This window comes from Marmota marmota, unplaced genomic scaffold (assembly GCF_001458135.2).
Source record: "Marmota marmota marmota unplaced genomic scaffold, marMar, whole genome shotgun sequence".
Lineage (NCBI taxonomy): Eukaryota > Metazoa > Chordata > Mammalia > Rodentia > Sciuridae > Marmota > Marmota marmota.
The window spans coordinates 653655-672440 of NW_026000075.1; the positions used below are offsets into that span (position 1 = coordinate 653655).

Below are 18786 nucleotides of genomic sequence, written 5' to 3' on the forward strand. Positions count from 1 at the left end.
AAAAAAAAAAAAAAAAAAAAAAAAAAAACAGTAAAAAATATAAGGAAGCCAAAGTAAGTTACAGATGTTGACAGAAGATAACATGGCCATAAGGAAGGCTTCATAAATTGTGCTGATGGTCAATTTCATTAGGTCTCAGACACGCTTTTAGATGCAGGAATGTAGAATTGGTGTTGACCATAAGAAAAGTTTTGTTGGGAGTGCTAAAGTTCAATGCTCCAGTGGATAACATTCAGAGAAGCATAGGAGCCAGGAGTAGAAACAGTGAGAAAAGAGAACTTCTTCAAGTTTGCTCTAAATAGACATAGAAAACTGTAACCTAAGTAGAAGGTTGTGGGCCAAGCAGGTATGTCTTTTATTAGAAGATGGGAGAGCTTAGAACTTGTTTGTCAGTGTGTTTGATCCAAGAGGATGAAAGGCTGATGGTGAAGAAATGAGAGGGCAATTATAAGAGGAAAATAGTGGTTTAAGCAAGAGATGCTTTCACAAAAGGTGAAAGCTTCATCAGGTTTAACTTAAATTACACTTGTATCTATATAAAAATTACTTTTCCAGAGTTAATCAGTTGTTCAGCTCCTGTACAAACTGTTTCTATTACAGACCCATTATAATAAATGATAGACTGTAGTCTATGAGACAGTCTACTTTTCTATTTTCCTCTAAGATACAGCTATGTCTAATTTCCTATTAGGTGCCTGGAGTGCTTTAAGTATTTCTCATGAATAAATGAGCATACCAGGAAATTCTATAATGAACTAGACAATCAAAGGTATTTTTATAATATAATCTTTTATTTAAGAGCCTGTATTTACTCATCATAAGAATTAAACTGTGTATATTTTCTTGAAAGACCTGATCGGTAATTACAGTAGTTAAATCATTTGAGTTGAAATAAAGCATTTTGCAGCAGGACACAGTTGCCAGAGAGTTCATTTCTAGTCTTAATAGAGCTCTTACCATTTGATAGTTAGGTTTTAGTAGCTGATGACATACATAGCACGTAAGATAAATTAATTAAGGATAAGAAATAGGGGAGAAATCATTAGAAATTAAAGAAAATAACAGTAAACATTACATAAAGTTTTATTTTCCTCTTTCCCTAAAAACAACTTGAAATTTCATTTTCTCAGTCTACTGTATAGCTCATTATTTACCTCCAACTAATCTGGCAAATGATCAGTACCTATCTGCATTGATGAAGGGGTGAAGAATTTAATCCTTTGTTAAATTTTTAAAATGATGGAATAGTGTATAATATACTATTTAGAATGGCATCCAAGGTCTGACAATTCCAAAATCTCTACTAGAGAAGTCTAAGTGGAATAACACTGCTCTAATAGCATTTTGCTTTTACCCTCTCATCCTATATATTTTTGAATTTTAATTATTTTAGTTTTTTTTTAAACTGGGTACACTTTCATAAAGAAGGGAAAAATCATTAATAGTAGAAACTTTCTTCTGAGTTCCTATATATTTTGGTAAAACACACACAACAAATGAAACCCCTTATTTGGAGAGGATCTCATTTTAAAAAGTAGCTAGCGAGTTTATAATTTTCATGTCTGACCAACAAGAATGACTGTAGTAGATATCAAGCTTTGGATGTATCTTTATTCCCCATTTTTTTTTCTGAAGCCTTTGGTTGAAACTACCAGAGAAGCAGAATGTAATCAAGCGTTGGGATGGGAATTCGGCTACTTCTGAGACTGTTCTGATATTTTCCTCCCTGTATCATCTTAGTTTTCTATTCTCACCATGTGACTATTGCCTCCTTCCTGTTCCTTCACTATAATATCCCTACCCATCTCATACACTCTTATGGTAGCCATGATACCTTTTTCATGGCATGTAGCTGAAGCAAGTTTAATTGGAGAGGAACTCTCAATCTAGCTTGTTTCTCTCACATATTCCTATTACTTTCTTTTCCGTATTTATAATCTCACATAGCATTTTTCCTTATCTATAATTTTACAAAGCTTCTTCCCGAAGGAAGTTTCTTGCTAAGATCACAGAATGACTATATTAACTATTTCCAAAAATGTTGTGTACGACAGCAACATTGTTAGAATAAGCATGTCCCAGATAACACATTCTGCATGGGTCAATGAAGGAAATAAACTTATCCTTTACAAAAAATATAGTCATTAATTTTTAGTCACCTAATTTACTGTATACTTTAGCTTTAAAAAAATTAATTTCACAGATAGTTAAACTCATAGAAACAGAAGACAGAATAGTGATTTTCAAAGATTAGGGGAAGGGGAGAGGAGACAGGAAAATGGGGAGTAGCTGTTTAATAAGTACAAAGTTTTAGCTCTAGACCTCTGCTGTAAAATAAAGTGAATATACTTAACATTATTGAACTGCACATTTAAAAGTAGTATGGTAAAAAAGTGCCAAATTATATATTTTAAATTATTTGTCAATTATAGCATAAATTATAAAGCTGTTTTTTGGTACCAGGATTGAACTCAGGGGTATTTGACCTCTGAGCCACATCCCCAGCCCTACTTTGTATTTTTTTGTTTAGACACAGGGTCTCACTGAGTTGCTTAGCACCTTGCCATTGCTGAAGCTGGCTCTGAACTTGGGATCTTCCTGTTTCAGTCCCCTGAGCTGCTGGGATTATAAATATGTACCACCATGCTGGCTGTAAAGCTGTTTTAAAAGATAATTTCATAGAAGTCAGTTTTTCTAGATGCTATGTTGGGGATTTTAAAAAAAATTTAAATTATATGAAAATCTCTCTCAAGTAAGCTGGATTTAGTGGCATATACCTATAATCCCAACTACTGGGGAAACTGAGGCAAGAGGACCACAAGTTTGAGGCCAGCCTCAGCAACTTAGTAAGAACTTTTCTCAAGATAAAATAAAAAGGGATGTTAATTATAGGGGAAATGGAAGATGGGTGAGCAGAGGAAAGCTGCATTCCAAGTTGGCCATAGTGTAGACAAACACAGTGAATGGTGAAAGAGGGATTTCACTAAAATTTAATAAAAGTGGCTTAAGTACTCAGAAATTTGGGTGCCATAAACAAAGAAGAAAGAATACATGGAGCCCATCTGATGGCTCCACAGACACTGCTTGCATGGATTCATCAGAGAGAGTTGGAGAACAGTTTTGGTATGAAAAAACCTGAGATAAAAAATGCTGCCTAATCTTAGCTGATCCAGAGATTACATTGCACACTGGTGCTGGAAAAGCATGTTCTGAAACTCAACTGGCTATGGAGAGCTGAGGCAGGAGCTATCTTGGGGCGAACATACCATTGTGATGACCGTGGGACCCAAGACATCAGGAAAAAAAAATCCCCAAAAAACAACAACAACAAAAAACAATGCACGGGGCTGGGGATGTGGCTCAAGTGGTAGCACGCTCGTCTGGCATGCGTGCGGCCCGGGTTCGATCCTCAGCACCACATACCAACAAAGATGTTGTGTCTGCTAATAACTAAAAAAATAAATAAATAAATAAATATGTTAAAAAAAAAAAAAAAAAAAAAAAAAAANATGTCTTGATAGTTAAAAAAAAAAAAAAAACAAAAAAAAAAACAATGCACAACCACAATATTCTAGCAGGTGCTTATTGAGGGACCTAAGCTGGGCCTGGTGGGATATGAGTGAAAAAGGTAGAAGAAGACTTTACCCAGGGGCATTTGAGTTAGAAGGGGAAGGGGAGCCTGACTCACTTCTCTTTTGTGTCTGGTGGCTCATGTGATCAGCTGAAATAGCCGGAGTCAGAGTGGGTGGGGATGGGGTGGGTTAAACACTCAGGGACTAAGACTGGCAAGGCTGTGCCTGTGGGCTGCAGTGAGTGAAGAATCAGCCCTTCTGCCCCATGACTGGAATTCTTGGGAGTCTCCAAGGAAGCAGTCCTGCATAAGAGATCCACTATGGTCTAGCCTTAGGGGAGGGTCAATCTAGTCTCTCCAAAGAAGGCATCACCCCACAAAGCCCCTGAGGCTTGATTAGATGCTCTCCCACCTGCTAGAGCTCCCCTTGTGGAACACTGCAGAAGCTGTATCCTGGGAGTGCACTGGTCTTAATGGATAAAATGACAAATGACAGTATGTCCTAACCCATCCCACCTCATACTGGTGAGAAGGGAAGCGAATCTTATATCAAATGGCTTGATGCCACTCCAATTGGCAGCTCAGAGTACAACACAAAAACAGGAAGGGGTCAATAGCCCCACCCTGCTTGCTCTATCAAAACATAAATCAAGAAGAATTAGAAAAAAGACTTGGACATAGACAGTGACCACTCAAATCTAGTTAACTACTTTGACCATCTTAAAGAAGATAAGAAGATGGTTCCTTCATTCTTCATTAAGATTTTGGATTTTTAAATTTCATTTAAAAATTTTTTTCTGTGTGTGTGTGTGTGTGTGTGTGTGTGTGAGAGAGAGAGAGAGAGAGAGAGACAGAGAATGTGTGTGCATGGTGCATGTGAATTCTGACTGTGCTGATTGGTTCAGGGACATATATACATACACCCATTTGTTTCTTTTTTCTTTTAGTTTTAGAATTGTTTAAAATGAATTATTTTTCCTAGCATTGTCTTTTGATGGTTAAGGTTTTATAGATTATATAGTTTTGTTTGTATTATTTTCATTTGTTTATTTCTATAAGTTTCTCTTTCTCTCTTAATCTTCTGCTAACAGCTATATTCTATTGTTTTCTCTCCCTCTCTCCCAATATGTTGCTTCTTCTATATTTTCCCCTCCTTCCATAGAAACACCACCTGCTACATCTCTGCTACATTCTCTCTATTCTCTTTTTAATATATATATTTTTTAGTTATTGATGGACCTTTATTTAATTTATTTATTTATATGCGGTGCTGGGAATCAAAACCAGTGCCTCACACACGCTGGGGGGGCAGTGGTACTGGGGATTGAACTTGGGGGCACTTGACTACTGAGCCATACCCCCAGCCCTATTTTGCATTTTATTTAGAGACAGGGTCTCATGGGTTGCTTAGTGCCTTGCTAAATTGCCAAGGCTGGCTCTGAACTTGCGATCCTCCTGCCTATACCTACCGAGCTGCTGGGATTATAGGCCTGCGCCAAGGCGCCTAGTCCTTTCTGTTCACTTTTTGAAATTGTAAACTTGTAAAAATTCCGAATACATTTCTCTCCTAATTGACTGTATTTTTACCATCTTTCAAAACTAATTGGTTTATACAACTCCTGCCCCCAACATCAAGGCTAATACAATCATTACTGCTGTGGGTGATACAGTTGACACCTGCTATTTGCATTAAAGCTAGATCTAGTTCATGGTAATTATTTTTATTGTTGACAACTGCTGAACCAACCATTCTTGTTTATTGGTTACCACCAATAAATTAATGTTGACGATGGAATAGTAAAAATTGGGTATTTAACTTTAATGCTGTGTATTCTTTGTAATGGTTATTACTATAGATTATTTTGCCCCATTCTGTGAGGTGCTGGAAAACTACAGGGACACTAAAAGTTCACAAGTTAGAAACTCTGCTGCTGAACTAAACATTCCTTGACACTATTCCAACTCAAAGAAGTGAGGACACAAAGTCCCAAACTAATAAGGACCTAAGGAGAAACAATCAGAGAGAGAACTCAATTCCTACCCTTTGGCATCTACTCATACATCAAAAGAAGAGAGAAGTCCCAGAACAGATGAATTATTTACACACAAAAGGATGAGCAAAAAAAGGGGTAGGGGAATCCACCTCAGTTGATATGCAAGACTTCTAAAAATGTGAGAAAACAGGCAAATAAAATCTTTCCCCAAATACCATAACTCCCCAACAAAGGATCCTACTGATAGTGAAGTAGATGAAAACCCAGAGAAAGATTATAAAAAAAATGATTTAAAATGTTCAATGAATGGCCATACTACCAAAAGTACCATACAGATTCAATGCAATTTTCCTAAAAATTCCAATGAAGTTCTTCATAGAAATAGAAAAAGCAGTCATGAATTCATCTGGAAAAATAAGAGGCCCACAATAGCCAAAGCAATCCTTAGTGAGAAAAGTGAAGTAAGAGGCATTACAATCTCAGACCTTAAATTATACTATAGAGGGGGCTGAGGTCATGACTCAGTGGTAGAGCACTTGCCTAGCATGTGTGAAGCACTGAGTTCGATTCTCAGCACCACATATAAATAAATAAAATAAATGTCCACTGACGACTAAAATATATATACTTTATATTATAGAGTTATCATAACAAATACAGCATGGTATTGGCACTGAAATAGGCATGAAGACCAATGGAAAAGAAACGAAGACACAGAGACAAACCCAGATAAACACAGTTATCTCATACTAGACTAGGGCACCAAAAACATTCATTAAAGTAAAGACAAATGGTGCTGGGAAAATTGGAAATCCATATGTAGTAGGATGAAATTTAATCTCCATCTCTCACCCTGCACAAAACTCAACTCAAAATGGATCAAAGACCTAGAAATTAGACCAGAAACCTGTACATCCTAGAAAATGTAGGCACAACATTCTGGCTTAGGAACTGACTTCCTCAAAAAGACTCCTAGAAGTGCAAGAAGTAAAATCAATAATCAATAAATGAAATGGCTTAAACTAAAAAGCTTCTTCCCAGCAAAGGAAACAATCAAGATGTAAAGAGATCCTACAGAATGGGAGAAAATTTTTGCCACCTGCACCTCAGGTAGAGTACTAATTTCCATGATATATAAAGAACTAAAAAGATTTAACAACAAAAACCCAAATAACTCAATCAATAAATAGGTAAAGGATCTGAACAGACAATTCTTAGAAGAAGAAATACAAATGGTCAAAAAAATTTATGAACAAAATGTTCAATATCTCTAGTAATTAGAGAAATGCAAATTAAAACTACATTGAGATTCTATCTCACTCTAGTCAGAATGGCAATTATCAAGAATTCAGGAAACAATAAAAATTGCTGAGGATGTGGGGAAAAGGGTATACTCATAGACAGCTGATGGGATTGCAAATTGGTGCATCCATTCTGGAAAGCAGTATGGAGATTCTTCAGAAAACTAGGAATAGAACCACCATTTTTGTCCCAATTATCTCACTCCTTGGTATATATCCAAAAGATTTAAAATCTGCATACTATAGTGACACAGGCATATCAATATTTATAGCAGCTCAATTCATAGTAGCTAAGCTATGAAACCAACCTAGGTGCCCTCAACAAATGAATGGATATAGAAAATGTGGTATATGTATACAATGGAGTATTACTCAGCCATAAAGATGAATGACTTTATGACATTTGCTGGTAAATAGATGGATCTGGAGACTATAATGCTAAGTGAAATAAGCCAGTTTCAAAAAGCCAAAGGTCAAATGTTTTTGCTGATATTTGGATACTAACCCACAATGGCAGGGAGGGGGGAAGAAGAGATATTCAGAAGTTTAGGCAAAAGGGAATGAAGGGAAAGGAGGGAGGGTAAGAAAAGGGAAGACAGTGGAATAAATCTGACATAATCTTCCTATGTACATATATGAGTACATCACAGTGAATCCCACCATTGTGTACATCCACAAGACTAGGGTCCTAATTAGAGTAAGATATGTTTCATGCTTGTATAATTATATCAAAATGAATTCTACTGTGATGTATAACTAAAAAGAACCAATAAAAATAAAATAAAATGTAAAAAAAAAGTTCAGTGAACTAAATGAATATCTAAGGAAGGATTAAGAAAGCAAGTATAGGAGATGAAAGAGTACTTTATTAATAAAGACATAAAAATAGTGAAAAGAAACTAAGTAGAACTCTTAGATATGAAAGACACAATCAATCAAAAAACTCACTTGAAGGCATCAATAGATTGTGTAGTAAATAGAACCCCAGTCACTGAACACAGAACTTTAGGCCTTGAAGATAGGTTATATGATTTTGATTACACAGAATGCAATAAAGGGAACAAAATTACAGAACATGACCAGAATATACAATAACTATTGAACAACATTAAAAGACCAAGTCTGAGAATCATTGGGATAGAAAAGAATATGGAGGGCTGGGGATGTGGCTCAAGCGGTAGCGCACTTGCCTGGCATGTGTGTGGCCCAGGTTGGATCCTCAGCACCACATACAAAAAAAAAAGATGTTGTGTCTGCCGAAAACTAAAAAATAAATATTAAAATTCTCTCTCTCTCTTAAAAAAAATCTTTCTCTCTCTCTAAAAAAAACCAAAAAGAATATGGAGATACAAACTAAAGGCATAAAGAACATTTTCAATGAGATAGTTACAGAAAACTTTTCCTATCAGAAATGAGATAGACGTCCACAAAAAGAAGGGTTATAGGACCTCAAATAGATGTATTCAAATGAGAAGCTCATAAAGACATATCATAATAAAATACCTAACAGAACATAAAAAAAGAATAATAAAAGCTGCAAGAGAGGAACATCATGTCACATTTAGAGGCAACCAATAAAGCCTACTTTTGATTTCTTGACTCAGACTCTAAAATCAAAGAGGGCCTGGAATGAGATATTCTAAACCCTAGAAGAAAACAAGCCAAGGTTAATATACCTAGCAAAGCTCAGATTTGAGGGGGAAATAAAAATTTTCCATGACAAGAATAAACTGAAAGAATTCATGAGCACCAAGCAAGTACTACAAGGAATACTCAAAGATAAACTGCACACAGAGAAACAAAAGAACAATTTCCAAAGCTCCCAAACACAGGAAGTTCAACAGAAGAAGAATTCACTAAATAAGAATCCAGACTGGTCAAAATATAGCAAAAAAAAAAAAAAAAGGGAGGAAACCACAAACACATATCCATACTAATGCCAAATGTTAATGGTCTCAATTCCCCAGTTAAAAGACACAGATAACCAGAATGGATCAAAAAACATAATCCAACTATACTCTGTTCACAAGAGACTCATTTTAATAGGCAAAGACATCCAAAGGCTGAAAGTAAAAGGATGACAAAAATATTCCATGCATATGTTCAAGAAAAAAAGCAGGAGTAGCTATTTTCATATCTGACAAAGCATATTTCAAGCAAAAATTAATCAGAAGAGACAAAAAAATTCCACTACATCCTAGTAAAGGTAACAATCCAACAAGAAGATATAATGATAGTTAACACTTACTCCCCAAATGTAAATACTCAATTATATGGAGCAAATACTCCATGACATTTTGCCTAATGAAATAGAGCCATTAAATGTGGAGATTCCTTATTGGTTGACTGCTGTCTCTAGTTTATGTTAATTAAGATAAGCTGTGTGTAATGTATATATACCCCTCCTGTCCTACAATAAACGGCTCCCACTCCTGCTGTATCAATGTACACAAGTTGCTCGTCACCCCCGGGTTATTTTGCTGCAGCCGGACTGCGGCAATGGAAAACAGGAAGCATCAACATATGAGCACTGAACAATGAGACTTGTACTAGATACAACTCTAAACAGATTTTTAGCACAGATATAAAAGAGGGAGCTGGAGCTAAAGGACAGGGGTCTGTGGGTTCAAATAAGAACTAGTGATGAAGAGAGGAACTGAGGTAGAGAGGCAAAAGCAACCTAAAGAGGAAACATTAACAATGGTTCAGAACTAGAAAAGATAGCAAGGGGACTTTCACAGTTAAAAAGAAAATTTCTGGGAAAAGTAGATCAGCACACGCCTTCTCTAGTGTAATGATTTGATAGTATAAATAGCAACTATTACTACTAAGACTTACCAAGTACTTGTATTAACTGCCACTGTGATTAATGTTTTATGTGTCACTTAATACAGAAAACTTGCAAGGTAGGGACACACCTCTTATTTTAGCGGAGAGGAAACTAAATAATAATAATACTAAATAATAATAATAACAACAACAACAACTACTACTACTACAGGTGCCAGAATGTAAATCCTATTCTGAATAGTTCCAGTGTGTGTTTCTTTTCCATTATTTCTAGAGGCAGCAGTAAGTAGCAGATTAATTTTTATTAGTATATACACTACATGCATGATATAACTGGCAAGGTAAAGGGGGCATTAGGTTAATAATTGAAGGTTAATGATTTATAATTTGTGTTAAAAAAAAAAACAAATTAAGCAGGTGATGAGAGAAAAAACTTTTATACTAAAGACCAACAATTTATCCTGAATTAAGGTTCTATCTTTGTATAAAGAATGCTAAAAATTTAATTTTAAAAAGTCACTAAAGCTAGACATGATGGTGTGCACCTGTTGTTCCACCTACTCAGGAGACTGAGACCGGAGGATCGCTTGGGCCTGGGAGTCTAAGATCAGCCTGGGTAAAATATAGTGGGACACTGTCTCTTAAAAAACAACAACAACAACAACAAAAAGCCACTAAAAAGTAGAAGCAAACTTAAATTCTCAAAGTAAGAGAATACTTGGGCCGGGGATATAGCTCATTTGGTAGGGTGCTTGCCTCACATGTACAAGGCTTGAGGGTTCAATACCAAGCACCACAAAAAAAAAAAAAAAAAGGAAAAAAAGAATACTCACATAATGTAATAGAGTATTGTGTAGCTATGAAAAAAACTATAATAATATGAAAAATCACAGGTTAGAATGTTAAGAAATAAGGAGATGCAAATTATAATGATAATGAAAACTGCAAAAGTTACAAAACGAATGAAAGGAAATTTGTTAAAACAGACAAAATCTGTTTAAAAACAGAAGCAATAATATGTGGATAGAGGTATAACAGGCAATTTAGTTTCTTCTTTTTTTGGTGGTACTAAAGATTGAACCCGGAGCCTCACACATGTTAGGTAAGTGTTCTACCACTAAACTACAACCCTAGACCACGATTTACCTTCTTTATATTTTTTCCTATATTTTAAAAATATTTACCACAATGTGCACATATTTTTAAAACCAGGAAAAAAAAGTAGTAACTAGCAAAAAAGATCTCTTTAATTTTCTTTTCATTCAATGACTTCTGCCTTAATACTCCTTGACCTCTTCATCTGTCTGCTTCCACCTTACTATTTAATAGGAAGTGGGCACTCTCATGTATCTGTGCTCTATGGTTACTATACCCTGCAAAGGTGGCAAGGCTGAGTAGAAGGGCACCAGGCTAACAGTTGTTTTTACAAAGGTATTAAGGATCATGACTAAGCACACAGACTGAGTTAGAATTCTACTCTTATAATACTTATCTCTCTGAGGTTATAAATTTTCTAATATGTAAAAAAGTTAAAAAATAATTTTTTCTCATGCAGGATTATTATGATTTAATAAGCAAAAGCATGTAATATAATTGGCACAGAGGAAAATAAAAGATAATTATTACTTGGAAAGTGATGTACCCTTGTGTTACACAAAACAAACTAGACTCATATTTTTATCCGAATCAGACTTAATATGTCCTCAAAAGTGCAGTGACAAAACATTTATGTTCCTACCCTGTAACCTAAAGAGATGAGCATGGATAAGGCCTCTATATATTTGAAAGCTATTTCCTTAATTGCACTAGCCTATTTTGTTACTAGTGTACCTGCTCCATTTCTGTAGTCACTTAGAAGACTCTAAACTCATATCAAAGTATGTAAGTTACTCTTATATATAATTCAGAGCCTAGTATATTACCTGGGAATGTTTGGTCCTCAGTAATATGTTTGGTGAACAAATAAAACCTTATACTCTTTCAGTTGCAAAGATTGTATTTCTGTGTCTCCAAACATATTATGTAAGATCCAAGTGTTGCCAAATAAAAAGAAATAAAATGTTATAGATTGGATATGAAATGTCCCCCACAAAGCTTATGTGCTAAAGTATGAGCCCCAATGTTTCAAAGTTCAGAGGTGGGTCTTTTAGGCAAAGATTGGATCATGAGGGCTCTGAGAGATGAATGGACTCCTGGGAGGTGAGAAGGAAGTAGGTCAATAGAAAGGTTTATCTGCCTCTTTCTCTGCTTCCCAGCTGTCATATGCTGAGCAGCTTTCCTCTGTAATGTTCCACATTTCTGTCTAGAAGCCAGTGGACTATGAACTGAATCCTCTAAAAACAGTGAGCCATGATAAATCTTTCTGAATTGTTCATCAGGTATTTTGATCAGAGACACAAAGCTGACAGACACAACAAAGGAATCCAGTCTATTATAGTACCAACCACTGTCATTTCTGTTCTTCTAACCCACCTAAGCCAGAAAGAGAGGCCTAGTTCTGCCACAAGCGTCTCAACATAAGCACTCCAATCAAGGCACAGTGGAACAGTATACTGTTTAGTATTCTTTTTTAAATTTCATATTTCAGAAAAGTGGCCATATTAAATAGTAACTTAATGACATCCTTAGAACTGCCAGTGTGCACTGAAGAGTATGGTGGCACTCCATAAATAAACAATCAATTCATGCAATTAAAATCAAACAACCACTATTTCTCATCTGAAAAATAGGAGTAATTACACCCTTGTAATAGGATTACTGTAAGGATAATGGGCATGGGATATATACAGCACTTAGCACAAAAGTAAGTACCAAATAAATGATACCTGTTATTAGAATACAGTCCTGAGGTAAACAGCATGCAGGGGTATTAACATATATCTTTGTATAAACTAATTTTTGAACAGCAAAACAGTCTAGTAACTTGAGTCTCATTTTATTTACACTGTATTACAGTTATGTTTTCCTTAGAACTGCACACTGGCAGTTCTAAGGAATTCATTAATGTATGAAACTTAAGTGAAAAAAGTTAAAAACTTTTTATATTTGTATTTTAATTTAGTATCTGAAATTTTATAATTTAAGTTGAATTTATATTTTATTTTCCATGACAGAAAATTATAAAAAACTAAACCAAATGAAAATATTGATAAGCATTCTTTAAGGGGCTGGGGATGTGGCTCAAGCGGTAGCACGCTCGCCTGGCATGCGTGCGACCCAGGTTCGACCTTCAGCACCACATACAAACAAAGATGTTGTGTCCGCCGAAAACTAAACAATAAATATTGAAATTAAAAAAAAAAAAAAAAAAAAGCATTCTTTAAGACATTATATATTTTACCTGGCCATTTCCAAGCAGAGATATGTCTTTCCCCATTAGAAAATAGGATCCAAAGAAGAAAATAAAGGCATGAGTGAAACCCAGGATGGTCCAATAAAGAAATGTTTTAATGCTTAAGAGACTGTTTTTACTAATGTCCCTGTGAATTAAAAAAAGGAATACATTAGGATTCATATTTTACCTACAGAATAATTATTATAATTTGATAATAAAAAACAAGGAGTTTTAATTTAAATTTTTTAGAAAATATTAGAAGAATAAATATGCTCAAATTGACAAACCACCAGTTCTAGTAATAGCATACATAGGGGTAACAGCTTATAGTTCACATAATGAAATTCATACATTTTCTCATTTGATAAAGAAATATATGGGCATTATGACTTCAGTTTAGTTGTGAAAAGCTGATTTATCTGTACTGCATTCTGTTGATATTCAACCAGTCTGACTATGTCTCCTTCAAGTGAGGTCATTTGAGTTGGCTTCTGCATTTTCAATAATAGTTATTATGGGGAAAAATAATCTGTGTTAATCTTGGGTTAAGCCCTGTGCTAGATAACCTGGGAAATCAAAGTAAGTTATTTTATATTTGGATAACTGGATACACCTCTGTAAATGGTACCTCCGTAGCCTCTCTATAATAAGAGTTTATGAAGGGAAGCTTCAGCTATCCCTGCCTGATTCCAGAGCTCTGGTGATAACTTGCTTCTAGAAAAGCAGGAATAAAGCAGAGAACAGGGATCAATATCGACTTGCATTTTGCATGGATTATCATTCATAAATTTGGCAAAAGACATAAATTAGTTCTTAAGGAATTCTAGAGACTAACAATTACTGAATAACTTGTCACACAAAGTAGAATATTAACTGGTTTACAACAGTTAAGTACAAATTACACAATCACCCAAGGTATTAATGGAATGAAAGCATGCATTCTTAAAAACATAGGAAAAATTCAAAATTTCTCTTTGGTATTCAGCAACTATAAACCATAAAATAATCATGCTTAGTAAAATATTTTTATTTATTTATTTTTGTGGTGCTGGGGACTGAAGCCAGGGCCTCAATAGCTAAGCAAGTACTCTACTACTCTCCAACCCCTTAGCAGACACTTCTACATATTTGCTTATTTTTTAGGTACGTGTTAAACTGCTAACCATTAAATACAATACTTGTAATCAGAAAACAATGGACACTTAAATGCTGGAAAATACTTACCGATAGAGGGTGGGCTTGTTCTGTAATACATGAGGGTCTATATGCTGTTCTAAAAGACTATATATCAGAATAGGAAGGGAAGTAAAACAAATATTGTATAAAGTCAGGTACACGCTGTCATACAGTGTCTAGAAAGAGAAATAAGAGGAAATTTTGACATTCTAAATTATGTATTCCTATTATATTTTTGTGTATAATCACAAATAAGCATGTTAAAAAAGGATAAAACTACAGTTTTTTCAATTAAAACAAAATCTACTTTAATTATTATTATTATTTTTAGTTGTAGGTAGACACAATACCTTTATTTTATTTATTTATATGTGGTGTTGAGGATCGAACCCAGGGCCTCACACAATGCTAGGTGAGTGCTCTATTGCTGAGCCACAACGCCAGCCCTCCAATTAGTTTTTTAAATGGACATTAACATATAGTGTTCCTAGATTTAAATTCTCTGTAGAAACTGAAATATTTTGCTATGTCAGTTGTTTTTGGAATTATAGTGAACTGGATCTATATTTCCAGATTCTCCACAACTTGGTCACTGTGATAATAGTTTTAAACAATTCTATATGCATCCTAAGCTTCTTATTATCCTTTCGGTATGCTACACATATAGTTTTGCTTTCATAGCTCGGTCTCCCCATCTACATCCCTCACTCTCTTTAGGACAATAAATAAATAAGTCTCAATTTCTTCCATGAAACTTTTCACAGTGACACAAGTCCTTGCTGATAGTGTTCTTTAAAGAGTCACAGATGCCACTGTTGGTACTAAAAGCTTAGCACTGTGCCTATGCTTTTATATGTTGTTTCATTGCTATTAATACTGACTCCCAAGTTATACTGTAAACTCCCTGAACATGTAATCAAAAAAGGTCAGGTCCCTTTGTCATATGGTCTTATAGCATTCTTTATTTAATTCAGATAAACTGTTACTGACAATTAATGCCTACCTGAGTAGATATCTAAAATTTAGAGTTCAGCTTGTAAACAGAGTTGAAAATAGTAATTAAGGAGGAATGACACATGAAAAGGAAACCTAACAATTTAAGATAATTAAGTTCTTATTTTTTTCAATAAATTAGAATACATGTCTTGCTTAACTTGATAAAGTATGGTATGTGAAAAGGGTGCTCAATTAGACAGAAGCAGTAGGTCTAAGTCATAGTTTAGTCATGAACTTAGCTATCTTATTTTGGGCAAATTACTTAATCTCTTTGAATTTCACTTTCCTTTTCAGTAAATCAGGAATGGCAAATATGAGACATGTGTACAACTAAAGACCCACTCTGTGCCCATTACAATCACTAATAAATTACAGCATTTTCCCTCTCTTAAACTCCAGAAACCTTTTTAACATAGCATTCTAGGTGTTTCTATCAATTATTTACATTAGCTTCTGTGGTAAAACCTGTATGTCATCCCTGGACTAAACCACTAAAGTTCATAAAAAATTGTGAGTCATTGAGCTTAGCAGCTCAACGGCAGAGTGCTTGCCTAATATGTGTGAGGCACTGGATTCAATGCTTGGCACCACATAAAAATGAAATAAATAAAATAAAGGCATGCTGTCCATCTACAACTCCACACACACACACACAAAAAAAAAAAAAAATTAAAAAATTGTGAGCCAAGAATTAAGATGAGGTGAACCTCTAAATAGTTATTTGGTGTGGCTTCATATGGATTCTGTAGAAATATCACAAAATAATTGAAACAAATTATCAAAATTTTCTCACAAGCTGTTAAAGAGTTAATATCAATTCTTTAAAAAGCATCTAGAATTTTAATATATTTTGTTATCAACATTTATCTCAAACTGAAAACTAGAATAAATAAAATTTATGAGTGATATGCTAATTGCTAATCAGAAAAGTTTTGTCTAGTTACTTATAGGACTAAGAAAAATGAAAAAAAAAAGCGTCATGAATTAAAATAAATTTTTGGTATCAACATTAGACTTTAGACTGAAAACCAGAATAAATATTATGCATGTTATGCTGACTAAGCTTAATACTCAGAGAAGTTTGTATAGTTACCTGCAGGACTTAGGAAAATGAAAAAGTCCTTCTAGATATCTATCAAAATTTGAACACACTTATCTTATTCTAAAAGAATGAAACACAAGCTTCTATTTACTTACTTGTTGAGAAAACAAACAGTAGAACTGATATAAAAATTGGGGTGTGATAAAGCACACATTCTGAAAAAAAAAAGATTAAATGGAAAACAATTAAAATATTTTGGACTAAAAGAGAAAAAATTCCTAAATATGATAAAGGGTCCAGAAACACAATCTCAGTTAATATGGCAACCTGAGGATTTTTTTCATAAGGACTTGTCCACATAAAATGGGAAAGTAGGTTTCTCATTCTATTTAAAAAATACCTAAAAGCATTTGAAGGAGCAGTGTAGATATGAGAATGAACATACCCTCATCTCCCATCACTGCCAAGTAATACCATTATTTTGAATTTTCAATCTTCCAACTCTCATTCAATATAGTTGATACACAGTACAATAAGCAAGATTTACTTAATTTTTTTTGGCCATGATAGCTTTACAATGCAAAAATATTTAAAGTACACAATAAACAGAACTATCAAAACATTTTACTACCTCAATCTATTCTCATATTACAAGTAAAAGCCAGAACAGTAAATTAGAAGAAAACTGCCACATCATTTTATAGTAATATGTAATCTATGTTCTATCCCCAGCCTATAGCTATAAATTATAGAAATATATGCAATATAAGACATTCTGGCATATTAATTGTTTTAGTAACAGAGGCATTTAACATGACGTCTACAGATTCCCACATTTCCCAAAGGGTCCAGAGATAGAAATGTATTTCAACATTTTTATTTGTAATCCTAAGTATTTCACTTTATGCATACAAAAACCCTGTACTGAGAAGCTCACCACTTCACTAGCTTACTAACAGACCAAAACAAATTTAACCTCTGCTTGAAATCATCAAGTTGGAGTTAAATTAAAACTTACTGACTCAAGATGAAGTAACCTTAAGGAAATCAAACTTATTGCAGCTGAATATGTACAGAATAAGACATCAATATAAGTGTAAGTTTTGATGTGTTTTGACAAATTTATATACTACCAACATCACCATAAAATTAGAGAACTCTCCCATCAATTCCAAAAGTTCTTTTATATTCCTTTCTAGTTAAATCTATCACCTATACTCTTGGTCCCAGAAAACCACTGATTTGCATTCTGTCAGTACATGTTAATTACAAAGGTACCGATATTTTATTTACAGAAACTATTTTTTAAGAATAATTTGCAATGAATCAAAATGCATTCTGCTGTCATATATGTCATTAAAATAATTAAAGAAAGAATAATTAATATGGTTATAACATTCCTTAAATTAAAATTTCAAATTACTACATCAATAATTGATCCTAAAAATCCATATAAAACTCACCTTATAAAAAAAATACTGTACAAGAGTAGCTATTCTAATATAATAAAAATGACCATGAACAAAAAGTAATTTGGAGAGGAATTTAAATCTAGCTATTGCATAGTCACTGTTTCTTGCAGCCTGTCTTCCTTCTTTACCCATGATTCCTGTAATAAAGAAGACAAAAAGGAATGTCCACTGATAACTCATAAGTTTAATTTTCATGAAACAGCTATAAATATCTTAAATATTTTAGTAGTTGAACCTGGACTTAGAAACACTAAATCCTAATATACAGCAATTAGCAGCGATCCAAAAGGTTGTCCTACTTAAATGTGTAGTTTAATATAAAGCTGTAATATATACAAGACATGTAACACCAATATTCAAAGAATTACAATATAAAAAAATACAATTAAAATAAAAATAATATTAAAAGTTCAGGATCTAGCAGAAGCATCGATTATTGTACCAATAAGCACAAAGTATTGGGTAATAAACATCTAATGAAAAGAGTGCTAAACAACTTTGTCTTTACTAGTTCTAGTGAATATAAAAATGTTAAACTTGAACAACTTTGCTGTAGTAAAAAATAGGCATATTTAGCTACTTTAAACTGTCATAAGTAAGTCAAATGTACTTTTAAAAGAAAAATGTAAATTTAAAATAAATAAATTGAAAAAAATGTACAATCTGAAATCAGTGCATCATTTTATCTGAAAAATGAGTACTTTAGGTTACAATAATCCTTTAGGTTTCAAAAAAACAAAATCAGAGATCACCATGTGTGTTTTTTGACCAAAAGCAACTTTTAAAAATTATTTTTCAAAATTAACCTTCAAAATTTTTGTCATGGGGCTGGGGTTGTGGCTTAGTGGTAAAGTGTTCGCCCAGCATGCATGAGGCACTGGGTTCTATCCTCAGCACCACATAAAAATAAAATGAAGATATCGTGTCCACTTAAAACTAAAAAATAATTATTTAAAAAAATTATCATGAAAGTATCAAAATGGCCGGGGATGTGGCTCAAGCGGTAGCGCGCTCGCCTGGCATGCGTGCGGCCTGGGTTCCGGCCTCAGCACCACATACGAACAAAGATGTTGTGTCTGCCAAGAACTAAAAAAAAAAAAAAAAAAAAAA

General features: G+C 34.0%; 1 protein-coding gene across 2 annotated transcripts in view; it reads right to left on the bottom strand.

Annotated features, from left to right (window-relative positions):
- Positions 1–18786, bottom strand: part of Atp11b (ATPase phospholipid transporting 11B (putative)) — a 79873-nt gene that overhangs the window by 2771 nt on the left and 58316 nt on the right. Inside the window, exons 21-24 of one of the 2 annotated variants that reach the window (XM_015494222.2) lie at positions 17668–17813; positions 16360–16419; positions 14215–14342; positions 12997–13135 (exon numbers count right to left, since the gene is read on the bottom strand). In XM_015494222.2, coding sequence (XP_015349708.1) covers positions 12997–13135; positions 14215–14342; positions 16360–16419; positions 17668–17813 — 473 coding nt within the window. Of the gene's footprint in view, positions 1–12996; positions 13136–14214; positions 14343–16359; positions 16420–17667; positions 17814–18786 lie in introns of those variants that run through there. The other variant, XR_007351626.1, reaches the window with a different exon arrangement.